At 38.1% G+C, this 14,732-nt stretch overlaps 1 protein-coding gene across 1 annotated transcript in view; it reads left to right on the top strand.

Moving 5' to 3' along the window:
* The window catches only part of LOC114465049 (serine/threonine-protein kinase 10-like), a 34,278-nt gene that overhangs the window by 10,568 nt on the left and 8,978 nt on the right, over nucleotides 1-14,732 (top strand). The window contains exons 3-11 of the mRNA XM_028449795.1: nucleotides 3,046-3,094; nucleotides 4,178-4,327; nucleotides 4,779-4,851; nucleotides 5,915-6,109; nucleotides 6,289-6,370; nucleotides 8,774-8,905; nucleotides 9,629-10,336; nucleotides 12,725-12,855; nucleotides 12,948-13,071. Of these exons, the coding sequence (XP_028305596.1) occupies nucleotides 3,046-3,094; nucleotides 4,178-4,327; nucleotides 4,779-4,851; nucleotides 5,915-6,109; nucleotides 6,289-6,370; nucleotides 8,774-8,905; nucleotides 9,629-10,336; nucleotides 12,725-12,855; nucleotides 12,948-13,071 (1,644 nt within the window). The remainder of the gene's footprint in view (nucleotides 1-3,045; nucleotides 3,095-4,177; nucleotides 4,328-4,778; nucleotides 4,852-5,914; nucleotides 6,110-6,288; nucleotides 6,371-8,773; nucleotides 8,906-9,628; nucleotides 10,337-12,724; nucleotides 12,856-12,947; nucleotides 13,072-14,732) is intronic.

Raw genomic sequence — 14,732 nt, forward strand, 5'->3', positions numbered from 1 at the left:
AATAAAAAACAACAACCACAATAAACAGAATACAAATACTGTATATACAAAGAAACAACAAAAGAACACAAAATTACTGCAAAAATATACAAAACAACAACAAAAAAACTAAAATACACAAAATAAAACTCTAACAAAAATTGCAGAAAAATACAATAAACAACAACCACTATAAACAAATATATACAAAACAAAAACACATCAAATAAGAGAAAAATATACACAATGACTCCATTAACCAACACAATCCCTTTGTAGTTTCCTGTGTTAATATTGATCATTAAAGTGCAGAGATGGATGATGATCATGTGACCCTGGGATCAGATGATCACATGTTTGTGGCGTGTTGTGTGAGAAAGTCGCCGACGATGACTCAGCACGTTCGCTGGAGTCGTCCCTCCAGTAAAGACGCTGTGTGTCGTACAAACTCTAATCCTATTATCACAATCAGGCCTGAGGGCGACCCACAATGTGGCCCCAAACCGGGCCAATCCGCTTACGTCAGAGGCCAGACTCAAAGCTCCTCATTCATTCATTCATTCATTCATTCATATTAAACAACATTATTTACAACTAACTGGCAGCTAATTGTGTGTTCTCCACAATAAACACACAAACTGACTTCAAAAACATACAAAACAAAAACAAAAATACACAAAATTAATCCATCAAACATACAAAGTTACAGAAATTACTAAAAAACAACAAAAATACACAAAATGAATCTGGCAAACACAAAAGGATAAGAAATATACACATGACTCAAAAAAACTTCATCAAAGTTACCAGAAAATACACAAGACAATAAAAATACACAAAATGACTCTAAAAGTACAAAATAAAAACAAAATGAATTAAGAAAACATACAAAATTACAGAAAATACCAAAAACTACGTCAAAAATACACACAATTAATCCAACAAATGTATAAAATGACAGAAAATTTGACAAAAGAACAACAACAATTCACTAAGTTATGTAAAAAAAAAAAAAAAAAATTATAGAAAAAACAACAAAACTAAATTTCTCAAAAAAAAAAACATACAAAAAAAACAACAAAAATTCACAAAATCAATCGGACAAAATTGCAGTGTGTATAAATATATATATATTTATCCTTTATTCTCTATCTATGTTTTATTTATCCCGCATCCTTTATATTTATCATTATTATTATTATTATATTTGCTGGCTTGTTTTTTGTTTCGTGCACCGACGACCAAGTCAAATTCCTTGTGCCGTCTTAAAAACTGTACTTGGCCAATAAAACATTTCTGCTTTCTGAAAAATTTTCAAAAAGGATAACAAAATATACAACATGACTTACAACAAATGTAAACAACGTTACTCAAATAACCCAACTGAAGTTACCAGAAAATAAACAGAAAATACAAAATTACAGAAAATGCATAAAACAACAACAGAAATACACAAAATAAATCCAACAAACTTACAAAATTGCAGAATAATGCACAAAAGGATAAAAACTATCCAAAATAACTTATAACAACAAAACAACAACAATTAAAGCTGCAAGCACACACATGTCGGGGTGTGGCAGAAATGTGTTGAGACGTAGCTGATCATTTTCAAGGATTATATCACAAACTTTCCTGCAATGTTCTGTGCAAATATAATGTCTATGATTTCCTCTTACCAATAGGTGGCGCTATAACTATGACTGACGGTTGGGTTTAATCATAACTGGAGGTGCTTGATTAGTTTCTGTGTGGGTATAAAACAGAAATAAATCATTAGACAATAAGGTTACATTGTGTAATCTTTGGTAAAGTGTGTTTGTGTTAGAAAGAAATAACAGTATTTATTCAGATCAGGGAAATCCTCAGTGTACTGAAGTAATAGTTCTTCAGTACACTGTAATGCATTACAATAGGGTCCAAGGCACCATTGTGCTCGGGCCCTAAATATACACAACATGACTTACAAAACAAAATTAAAGTTACCGAAAAATACACAAGACCGCAAAAAACATAAAAATAACTCAAAAAGCCCAAAACAACAACAAAAATACACAAAATTGCTAAAAAAAAAAAAAACATACGAAATGACAGAAAATACTAAAAAAAACTCTAATGAAAACACACACAATGAGAGAAAAACATGGAAAATTATCCCAAAAATACACAAAACAACAACAACAACAAAAACACACAAACTCGTCATTGTTTCCTGTATTAATGCTCTGATTGGTCAATTTTCTATTATTGATCATGTGATCTGAGAGTTCTCTGTGTACACATACGTACATATAAATATGTATAAATAATGATTTATAGGATACTCATGAATTAATAACTGCTGCTCAGCATTGCTGGGTTGGGGTCAATTACATTTTTCAGTTACAATTATGTTTTCAATCACCCATGTTCAATTACTATTTCAGTTACCAGCATTTTCTGTAATTACAATTAAATTGCAATGAAATGTTTTTATCCTCAAAAAATTAATTACGATTACGTTCTCAATTACTAATGTTCAATTACTGAGCCTGAAATAAATAGCGTAATAAAAGTTCACCTTCCTCATGTGTTAGCTTTATGTTAGCATCTCTTATGCTAACGGCTCCTAAAACAAATCTATTATCTCATTTATTTCCTATCTATTGATTACCTTGTTAGGGTTCATAATCAATGAAAATATAGATTTATATTTTTGTTAAATGGTAAAATATGGGAAAGCTTGATTTGAAACATATTTTAATAATTGTTAACTACATCTGTGTATAACTGTAACATGGTTCTACAGTTAAATAGTTCAGTTATTATTGGCCATTTTTATACAATTTTCATGGCAATTACAAAGTCAATTATCTAAACTCAATTACAGTTTAATTACAATTAGCACAGCAACAGATTTTTAAAATTACAATTAAAATATTCCATAATTGTAATTAATTATCAATTACACGATTACAATTATAATTGACCCCAATCCCTGTTTAGCAGCCTGTGAATGTAAAGCTTTTAAAGTGGACAAATAATGTAATAATAATAATAATAATAACGTGTGTTTGTCATTGGCAGATCCTGATTGAGTTCTGTGCAGGCGGAGCCGTGGACGCCGTCATGCTGGGTGAGTTAGTGACCACGCCCCACACCATGTAAATGTGGTCCCTCAGTGGCCTTGTTTACATGGGAGCTTTAATTCCTCTTTAAAGCAGAATACAAGTTAATTCATCTTTAACCTGACCATGTAAATGTTTAATTTCCTAATGCTAATTTAATTGAAAGTGTCTATAGATACGTTAAACGTAGCCACAGCCTCCAGGACTATGGGATTCTTTCTTTTGCTGTCGTGGTTTCAAATCCCACTTTTGACATATACATTATTTTGTTTTAACATATTTAACATGGCAAATTCCACAAAAATAAACATTTTAGGGTATTTCCTGGGTTAGGGCTAAAATAAAAGGGTTAGCGGGGTAGCTAAAAATAAATATGAGCTAAAATACAACTGACGGAACTTTAAGTCACACCTATCATGTGACCTAAACTGGCCAATGAGGGTATGCGCATGCATAGAGTGGTGGTTTATGAATACGTTTAATGTATCCATAGCTACGGCCAATTTAATTAAGATTTAAACTTAAATTAAAATTGGGTGGCTGGTTTTTTCCGATTTTAATTCGGAATTAGATAATTCCTCTTTCTTATAAACACTTGACTTACTTAATAATAATAATAATTTTACCTGTTGTTAGAGCTACTGTCTTTACCAGGGAGCAAATATTTATTCCTGGTGATTGTTTTGCAGAGTTTTACTGGTTTTTACAGGTGATTAGTTCATATCTTCTTCCACTCTGTGGTCCAAACAGAAACCATGTGTTATTTTATTGTAATACAATCAAAATAAAGGTGAAAACAGTTCTCATGTGTGGTCTTCTGTGTTATAGCCAACAATAGAAGGTTTATGTGTTTTTCCTGATAGATGTGATGCGTCACATTCTTCCTCTGTCCAATCAGAACCTTCTTAACCTACAGACCTAAAGAGGAATTAAATAAAGCAGAATAAACCGGTTTTCCATGTAAACCTCAGTTCTGGAAATACTATTTCCATGTAAACATGAAGCAGAACACTTGAATTCCTAACGTTTTAATTCAGAATAACTCATTCTGAATTTAAAAACATCATGTAAGTGTGTGTGTGTGTGTGTAGAGCTGGAGCGGCCCCTCACTGAGCCTCAGATAAAGGTGGTGTGCAGACAGACGCTGCAGGCGCTCGTCTACCTGCACCACAACAAGATCATCCACCGGGACCTGAAGGCTGGGAACATCCTGCTCACGCTGGACGGAGACGTTAAGCTTGGTCAGAGCCTTTATTCTGCTCTTTCAATCTCACACCGTACATTTACACTTTCTAATTTTCCCAATTCTGTTTCAGTTTACACATGTCCATTCTGTTTCCGTTTTATTGTCTTTTCTTATTGTATTTTTTTGTGTTGTAGTTTTAAGGAAGGTATTTCCATTATCAGGGAAAACTAAAATACAGTAGTTTTAGTCAAATTGTCACCAGGACTCTTTCAGTTATTGTCTACTTTTAGTCAACTAATTGACATGACTAAAATATAAAACATAAGAGCTTTTTCATAGGTTTATTTAGTATTGATCGACCTGATATTGGATGTATTAATGTTTGTAAACACACACACAGACGAGTTCTGATTGGATTTTGATATAGTTTTTTAACATACATGTCTTTGTCTAGTTATTGAAAATATGTACGGGCGTCTCATTCCTGTTTGCTCGTGTGTCTTCAGCTGATTTTGGCGTTTCTGCCAAAAACACTAAAACTCTGCAGAGGAGGGACTCCTTTATTGGAACTCCGTACTGGTGAGTACAGCACACGATGATGAATACATGTGTTCCTGTTTTTCTGACAGTCTGTGCAGCGGATGTTTCCTTTTCCTTCCCAGGAAACTAAAAGATGTTATCACTACTTTATGAAGTTCTTTTTTTGTCATTTTGTTTGTGTGTATTTCTGTTTTTGGAGTCATTTTTGTATTTTGGGAGTCATTTGTGACTTCAGGTGATCGACGTTTGGGTTGGACATGTTTGGGTTAGCTTAGCATGTAGCAAACAGTCCCACATGTTTGGGTTAGCTTAGCATGTAGCAAACAGTCCCTCATGTTTGGGTTAGCTTAGCATGTAGCAAACAGTCCCACATGTTTGGGTTAGCTTAGCACAGGGGTAGGCAACTTCAGTCCTCGAGGGCCGGATCCCTGAGACTTTTAGATGTGTCCCTCCTCCAACACACCTGAATCAGATGAAAGGCTCATTGTTATGCTTCTGCAGAGCTTGATGACAACACATTGGTTTCAACCAGGTGTGTTGGAACAGGGACACAACTAAAAGTCTCAGGATCCAGGCCCTTGAAGACCAGAGTTGCCTACCCCTGGCTTAGCATAGCGACCAGTCCTACATGTTTGGGTTAACTTTGCACATAGCAATCAGTTCTACATGTTCAGGCTAGCTTATCACGTAGCAACCAGTCCTACTTGTTTTGGTTAGCTTAGCATGTAGCTACCAGTCCCACATGTTCAGGCTAGCTTAGCACGTAGCGATCAGTCCCACATTATGGGCTAGCTTATTACGTAGCTACATGTTTTGGTTAGCCTAGTATGTAGCAACCACTCCCACATTTTGGGTTAGCTTAGCATGTAGCGGCCAGTCCTACATGTTTCGGTTAGCTTAGAATGTAGCAACCAGTCCCACAGGTTTGGGTTAGCTTTGCACATAGCGACGCTGGCTGTGCTGGGTCACAGGGTAAAAGGGTGGGGCTATGCTATCAGTACAATTAGTTTGTATTAAAACGTCATTATCAGACATATAATTACTGTGCGTAATGAGACTGAATCATGTGGCGTGTGACGTGGCGTGTGCTGCTCTCTCTCAGGATGGCTCCAGAGGTGGTGATGTGCGAAACGTCCAAAGACCGTCCGTATGACTACAAAGCAGACATCTGGTCCCTAGGGGTCACCCTGATCGAGCTGGCTCAGGTGGAGCCGCCCAATCACGAGATGAACCCCATGAGGGTGCTGCTGAAAATCGCCAAAGCAGACCCACCCACGCTGATGCAGCCGTCGCGCTGGTGAGTCCTTTCCTTCAAAATAAAAGCACGTGGGTTTGCTCATTATCATTTGGTGTGTTTGAAAGGGACTGTGGGAGTAAAGGTGTTATGGTGTTATTTAATATTATTAGTAAAGGTGTGATGCTTGAGTTGATGTTCAAAGACCGACTGGATCTCCTTCAGCTTCTGCTTTGCTTCAGGTCTCCAGACTTCAGGGATTTCCTGAGGAGATGTTTGGACAAGAATGTGGACAACAGATGGGCTGCGCCGCAGCTTCTACAGGTGTGTGTGCTTCAATAACTCACTCTAGTACATTAACTTTTTAAATGATTTTTAACTTTTTACATGTGACACTAAGACAGAGAAAGACATACAGCCAGGCACAGAGTGTACATAAAGATACAGGACAAAGTCCAGAGTTCATCGTAAACACAAATACTTGAATAAAACAGGAACACAAAACAACAAAATACACAATACAAACAATGAGGTTATTTACTGTACATCAATTCAAATATCCACAATTTAGCTACTAAACAATTAAATATAGTCGGGGTCATCCAAAGTTTTAAATATTCCACGTACTATAGAATATATGTAGGTTCCCTGACATTTCATAACTAAGTTTTTAAAGTGTGGAGTATTCTAATAAATGATCTCAACCAAGCTTCAAATACAGGTGGGCCATCTAATGTCCACATTTTACTATTAGCAAAGGTTGTACAGATTTTTTTGTCCTTCTCTTCCAATGCACTAGAGATGCCCAACAAGGCAGATTCATTTTAAATACAGAGGAATACCATTTAAATATTAAATACCAAGAGGTTTCAATCTTTGGACGTTCCCAGTGATGTGCCAGTGAAGATCTTACATCTTTCACATAGTGAGGGAACATTTTATGTTCTTAGTTCTTAAATAATGTAACCTATGCAAAACTTTGAATTGAATTAATTGTAATTTAGAATTAATAGAACAATAATGAATATCCTTTAATTCTGATTCAAACTAACCTAGCCTAACACTAAGCTGTGAGACGCTACCAATACTTTCTTTTGTATCCCCTCCGAGATGAAGTTAAAAGAAAAAAGTAAAAACAGGATAACCAAGAACATTAAATTAAATATTGAAAGGTAAACAATGAAGAAAAATGCTTTTGGTTTTACAAACCCAAGTGTGTTAACATTTTTTATATAATAAGTCCAAATTAAAGCTGTGTAACTGTTACCTGGTTTAATTTCTGAGGTTGGCCCCAGAGGCCAGACCTGTAACCTGTAAAAGGTAGAAGTTGTCCACAGTGTCCAACACTGTCTTTGCCTCCTCCAATGTGTTAAACATATAGGCGACGTTGCCATGGGTAACTCAGTCGAGCAGGGTAAACGGAGACCAGCTTCTTTCAGTGTTGACGCTGCTTCATCATTTCGGCCGGGAAGTTCGGAAAAATGTGAATCTGCTGATCTTGTTACATCACCGAGGAACATTGAATTGCCTGCCTCACATTAACTTTTTAAGTTAAAACACCAAAGATGTAAATTAATACCCAGCGATTTTCTCTTCGTTTACATGTACGACTTCAGCCATATCATGTTTTTCTTGCAGCGTTTTGACCACACGTGGCCCTTGGTCTTATTTTGTTCCGATGCCCAAAGTAAACACACAAAATGACAGAAAAAGACACAAAACAAAGGCAAATACGAATGCAAAAATATATACTGTAATTACTGGGCTATAAAGCGCACTAATGTGACGGAGCTTAATTTTGTGGCGGCATGAAGCTTATAAAACCGGGAAAAATACACAATTTAGCCACGTCATTGTTTAAGCCGCATGTTCGAAGTGTGAGAAAAAAGTATTTTATTGTCTGGAAATTACGGTAAACAATGGTTTACTAAAACACACAAAACAAGGACAAGATTTGACAGAAGGACAGAAAGATATACAACATGACAAAAAGATTAAAAAAAATGACTCCAAAAACAATAATGAAAATACAGAAAACGACAACAATGCAAAAGATAATTCAAAATATTTGTAAAACTTTACAGAATTACTCCAGAAACACAAAACAACAATAGAAATGCAGAAAATAATTCCCAAAAGTGGCAAAATGAGAAAAATATGCAAAAATACACAGACACACAAAACAAAAACAGAACGATAGAAAAAAAGACCAAATGATGAAGAAATTTACAAAATGACTTCAAAAATACACAAGATCTCAATACAAATATACAAAAGAAGAAGAAAAATACACCAAAAAATAGAGAAAATTAACCCCAAATACAAGCAAAACAACAAAGATATACAAAATAACTCCAAAATGACACAGATTGTGTTTTTCCGCTGCACATCCAACACACGGACACACACTTCCTGTCTTTAGAAGCAGTGAACCGAGCTGAAGAAGATTCTCGCTCTAATTTACAAGTCCTTTTCACTCATAAGCCAGCTTTCACTTCCTCCCACCTAAGCCTCATTATCCAACCTGTCCATCTGCTGCACTCCTGGCAGAGCCACGTCAGCGGGACGGGCCCTGAGGCGCTCGCTATGCGTGGGCCGTAGAACGTTTCACTGATCAGTAAAAAGGTGCTGAGGAGGTGTTCTTTATTGTGTGTGTGTGTGTGTGTGTGCGTGTGCGTGCGTGCGTGCGTGCGTGCGTGTGTGTGTGTGTGTGCGTGTGTTGTGCAGCATCCCTTTGTGTCCTCGGTGGCTGACAGTAAACCTTTAAGGGAGCTGATTGCCGAGGCCAAGGCTGAGGTCACTGAGGAGATCGAAGAGCACAAAGAGGAAGAAGAGGAGGAAGACGCAGACACACATCTGGTGAGGTTCATATGACTTCACTTCAATCATGATGACAATCACAACAACAAAGAGACCAGGCTGTCCCTACAGCTGTGCATTCTTCTGTGGACGGACTAAGAGACAGTAGATCTGCTCCAAAGAGTCATTTTTTAATGTCTTAGTTGTGTTTTTTAAGTTTTTATCATCATTTTGTGTATTTTTGGTGTCAAGTAATGTGACCAGTTGTTTGGGGTTAGCTTTGCACGTAGCAACCAGTCCCACGTGTTTGGTTAGCTTAGCACATCACAACAAGTCCCACATGTTTGGGTTAGCTTAGCATGTAGCAACTAGTCCCACTTGTTTGGGTTAGCTTAGCACGCAGCGACTAGTGCTACATGTTTGGTTGTCTTAGCACGTCACAACCGATCCCATATTGGTTAGCTTAGAAAGTAGCTTCCAGTCCCACATGTTTGGGTTAGCTTAGCACACAACACAACCAGTCCCATATTGGTTAGCTTAGCATGTAGTGTTCAGTCCCACATGTTTGGTTAGTATAGCACATAGCAATCAGTCCCATATGTTTGGTTTAGCTTAGCATGTAGCATCCAGCCCAACATGTATGGGTTAGCATAGTACGTAGCATCCAGTCCCACTTCTTTGGTTTGCTTAGCATGTAGCAAAATTTTTCATCATGGTGAATATACAGAATATACTGTTTATTTTTTTTCCCGCGTGTCTAACCTCCGTGTTGTTTCTCCTCAGGGTCACAAACGCGTGGCGTCAGACGTCAGCGTGGCCAGCTCAGAGGATGAGAAGGTCCCTCTGTCCCCGTCCGTCCTGGAGTCGGTTCCAGAGAAGGCTGAGCTGGCCCAGCCCGTGGTGGAGAGCAGCTTCTCTGAGGAACCCTCACCATTGGAGGACGTTTCCTCACCATTGGAGGACGTTCCTTCACCATTGGAGAAGGTTTCCTCACCATTGGAGGACATTCCTTCACCATTGGAGAACGTTCCCTCACCATTTGAGGACATTCCCTCACCATTGGAGAATGTTTCCTCACCATTGGAGGACGTTCCCTCACCTTTCGAGGACATTCCCTCTCCAGAAGCTCCAGAGAAGGAGGACGACGTTCCCTCGGCAGACTCTGCTCCAATCAGAGAGCTCCGACAGTTAGAGATCAGTGTAGAGAAGGAGGAGGAGGAGGTTCACACTCCCACTGTAGAAGAACCCAGCTCGCCTGCAGAGGAGGAGGATGAGGGCTACAAACACCTGAAGCTCAGTCTGACCCTCCCAGAACCAACCAACGCCAACACGAAGGAGGAGGAAGGAGACAAGCCGGCCCCCAAGGACAGCACGGAGGACAAGGTTAAGGCTAAAGACGACTCAGACTCAGGGAGCAGCAGTGTAGACCTCAACCTGTCCATCTCCAGCTTCCTGTCCAAAACCAAGGAGGCTGGGTCTGTTTCCACCCAGGTGAGACTCATGTTTTGTATGTAATTTTTGGTATTTTGTGTGTTTTTGTTGTTGTTTTGTGTTTCTATTGTCTATTGTCTTTGATGTGTTTTTGCATCATCTTGGGTGTATACTACAAAGCTAGACTCATCACGCTAACTTCCAGGATTTAATCAGTGTGTGCTGGACTATGAAGCTAGCTAACATTTTACGGAGCTAGTTATTTAGTCAATGTATCACAGAAAACAACTGATCATGTGAGTTTGATAAGTTTTAACACCAGTCAGCGTTTAATAAAAGATGATGCTGTAACAATTAAATAATATGTAATTTATGAGACTAGTGAGTGTTTTGATGAATAGTTTATTTTAGTTCAGCACTAAACATTAAATTCAGATGAATAGAGGGAGCAGATCAGCTGTGTGCACCACTGGATATCACATCCATCACTGCTCCTGGTGAAGGTGATCAGTGCGCATGGAAGGTGTGCACACTGATCACCTCCTGAAAAGTGATACTGTTCTTAGAGTTTGTCATTGGGAGTCTAAAGGTGCTTTTACACCGAACGCAACTGAAGTGACTGAAGCAACTCCATTACATTAAAACCAATGTATGACGCGACCTCAAGTTATCTCCTCTAAAGCAATGTGACATGTGTAAAAGCCTTCACTGTGTTTAGAGCGGAGGCTGTAGCCCCTCCCTGGTCCCTCCTGCTACAGAGGCTGTACAACTTCCTCAATTTATCAGGGCAAAATTAAAGCAGTTAACTTCCTAAAAACCACAGTAAATACTGATCATAACACATTCTGAGTGAACTCATCCTTTAATATCTCTGTAAGTTGATCATTTAAACTGTAAAAGAAGTGATCAACCCTGTCTCACACACACACACACACACACACACCACACACAGTGCGATCAGTATGAATCATCTTTAGAGCTCTGCCCTGCGACTGTCCTTGAAGCCCCGCCCTCTCTGTATGTTTAGAGTTTTCTCATTATTAATCTCTGATCAATGAATATGGGCATTTATATTAAATGGAGGCGATGGATACGCACGTATCCCAATAGGCATATTATTATTATTATTATTACTAATGGTTTAAATACATGGAGACTGATTCAAATTAAACTCATTAAAAGTAAAGGACACATTAAACACATAATAAGACTATGATTCTGTCATCATTTGTATCAATTTAAAATCTTAGTTAAACATTTGCCGTGATATTTTGTTTCATTTCCTTTTTAAATTAAAGCGGTAATTTAAAAAAAAAGTGTAGATGAAATACCCCCCAGGTCGGGACCAGGTTTTGTTCTGGATCAGATCTGAGAGGGTACTAAAGCCCCGCCTCCTGACCAATCAGATCTCTTAGAAAACGAACTGTCCAATAAAAGGAGGATCATTGTGAACACGTCTGTGTGGATCTGATGTGAGAATATTTATCTTTTATTTACCATCACATCCTTTAGGAAACATATAGATTTACTGTATATCTACATTAGTCAGATGATAAAACCTCATAAATGATTTCATATATTTATGTATTCTGTGGTTCCTGTAGATAATATAAACATAAATATATTCCACCTTATGATGTAGACTGATCTGTATGAACGCAGCATCAGAGATAAAAGAGAAAGTGATCAGAGAGTCTGTTTATTCACCGTTTATAATCTCACTAATTTAATCATTAACACTAATTAATTCCTGCATTAATTACTTTCTGATTTTACTGCAGCAACAATGTTGTTTTTGGTCTGAATTATGGATTTTAATTCTTCATATTTTTAAATTATTATCGCTCAATTGTGATGTAAGTTGCTCTCCAGTTTCTCTATGATTGTGATTGGTCTGACGCTGTAATCTCCTCCTCTGCCACAGGAGCGCACATTTAGCCAGGCTAAAATCGCCTGGTTAATTTAGTGAGTTGTAATCTAGATTCATAGGACAGCTTCTTTCTGATGGAGAATGTTTGGTTAGGTGAAGCTAACGGAGATAAATCCAGGATATAATTATCTAAGCTTTGTAGTATAGGCCCTTTGTGTAACTTTGATGTTGTTTTGTGTATTTATGTAGTTCTGAGTCTTTTTGTTGTCAATTTGTGGGTTTTCTAGTCATTTTCTGTAGTTTTGTTGTCTTTTTTGTGTATTTTTGCTGCCCTTTGTGTGTTTTCTCAGTCACTTATTGCATTTGTGTTGTTTTTTAATCATTTTGTGCAACTTTTATGCTGTTTAGAGTCTTTTCATTGTGAATTTGTCGGTTTTGTATTCATCCATTCACCTTTTTTGTGTTTTTGTTTCATTGTTTTGTGTATTTTTGTTGTGTTTTCTCATTATTTTGGTGTATTTTTGTTACGTTCATTTTTGTTGTTGTCGTGTTTTCACTGAAGCGTTTCCTCTTCTCAGGAGTTGAGGCGACAGAAGAAGACGCTGAAAAAGACTCGTAAGTTCATGGTGGACGGAGTGGAGGTCAGCGTCACCACGTCTAAGATCATCACCGACAACGACACCAAGGACGAGGAGATGAGATTCCTCAGGTGACACACACACACACACACACACACCGTTATGTCGCTCTGGTCTATAAGTCTCTTCTTCAGTTGTGAATGAGTTACTTCCTGGTTTGCAGGCGGCAGGAGCTGCGGGAGCTCCGCCTCCTGCAGAAGGAGGAGCAGCGAGCGCAGCAGCAGCTCAGCAACAAGCTGCAGGCACAGAAGGAGCAGATCTACCGCCGCTTTGAGCAGGAGACGGCGGTGAGTACGTGTGTCGTACACGTACGAGGTTTTATTCGTTTTATTCTGTTTTAATTCTGTAACTCCAGAGGTAATTATCACAAGTAGCTACTGTTGACACTGTGAGATAAGAAGCTAACCCCCCAAAAAATTAAATTGAGGAAGGAAAGTGCAAATAATAAAATAAGTTCCAAAAAAAAAAAATAAATAAATAAATATATAAATATATATATATATAAAGAATTAAAACATTTAAAAACAAAAAAAATGGTATGGATATGGATTCTAAATGTTAGCATTGCACTCATAGTAGCCAGATACAAAAGATCAAATAAAAATGGATACATATATACTGTATATGGTAAATAACCACATACATCTATAAAAGTGCCCTGTATGTTTTTATTTATTTATGAAAATAAATTTCAATCAACTTCCATCTACAGTTGTGTTCAAAATTATTCAACCCCCACTGCAGTGACGTTTTAGCAAGTTTGAAACACATTTTTTATCTTGTTTATAATCAGATCAAATAAGGACTTGGAAAATAAACAAGTTCAACTTAAATTACAACAACAACATTTTTTGTTATATACCAACAAATGTCATTTTTGTGATTCCATCACTGACAAAATTATTCAACCCCTACAGATTCGACTCCCTAAAGACCACTCTTTAAGACAGAGGTTTCAATCAGGTGTTAAAAACACCTGTAGATGTGAACAGAACCATAGCGAGCAACAATTAAGCAGATTTAAAAGGCCTGCGATACTCGGCTCCTTCTAGACGGTTCATGGTGTCTTTGCAACATGGTGAAGTCCAGGGAATGGTCAAAGAAGTCAAGATAGGAGGTAATTTCTCTTCAAAAGCAAGGAAAGGAATATAAAAAGACAGCAAAGACATTAAACATTTCAAGAGACACAATTGGAAGCATAATTCGCAAGTTTAAAGCTAAAGGCACAGTGGAAATGCAACCTGGAGGCGGCAGAAAGAGGATGCTGTTGGCAATTGCTGTCCGGTACCTGAAGCGAAAGGTGGAGAAAAATCCCCGGGTGACAACTGAGAAACTGTGACAGGACTTGTCAGTGGGAGGTACTCAGGTTTCGGCCCAGACAATAAGGCGCACACTGCAAAATGAAGGCCTCTGTGCCAGAACTCCCAGGCGCACCCCCCTGCTGACTCCAAAGCACAAGAAGAGTCAACTCTAGTATGCCAAAAACCACGTGGACAAGCCACAATGGTTTTGGGATGCTGGTCTCTGGAGCGACGAGATAAAATTGGAACTATTTGGGCCTATGGATCAACAATTTGTCTGATGGAGAAAAAATGAGGCAGATAAAGAAAATAACATGTTGCCTACTGTGAAGCATGGTGGGGGGTCAGTCATGCTCAGGGGCTTTTTTGCTTCTTCAGGTACAAGGAATCTCCAGCGTGTGCAAGGTATCATGAATTCAAATGCCTACCAGGAAAACTTGGGTTTAAATGTCATGCAGTCAGTGAAAAAGCTGAAGCTTTGGAGACGTTGGACCTTCCAACAGAACAACAATCCCAAGCATACCTCCAAATCTACCAGAGCTTGGTGGCAGACGAAGGGCTGGAAGATTCTGGAGTGGCCCCACTTAAATCCCATAGAAAATCTCTGGTGGGACTTGAAGAAGGCTGTTCCAACACGCAAGCCCATG

Source organism: Gouania willdenowi, chromosome 1 (assembly GCF_900634775.1).
Source record: "Gouania willdenowi chromosome 1, fGouWil2.1, whole genome shotgun sequence".
NCBI classification, from domain to species: Eukaryota; Metazoa; Chordata; class Actinopteri; order Blenniiformes; family Gobiesocidae; genus Gouania; species Gouania willdenowi.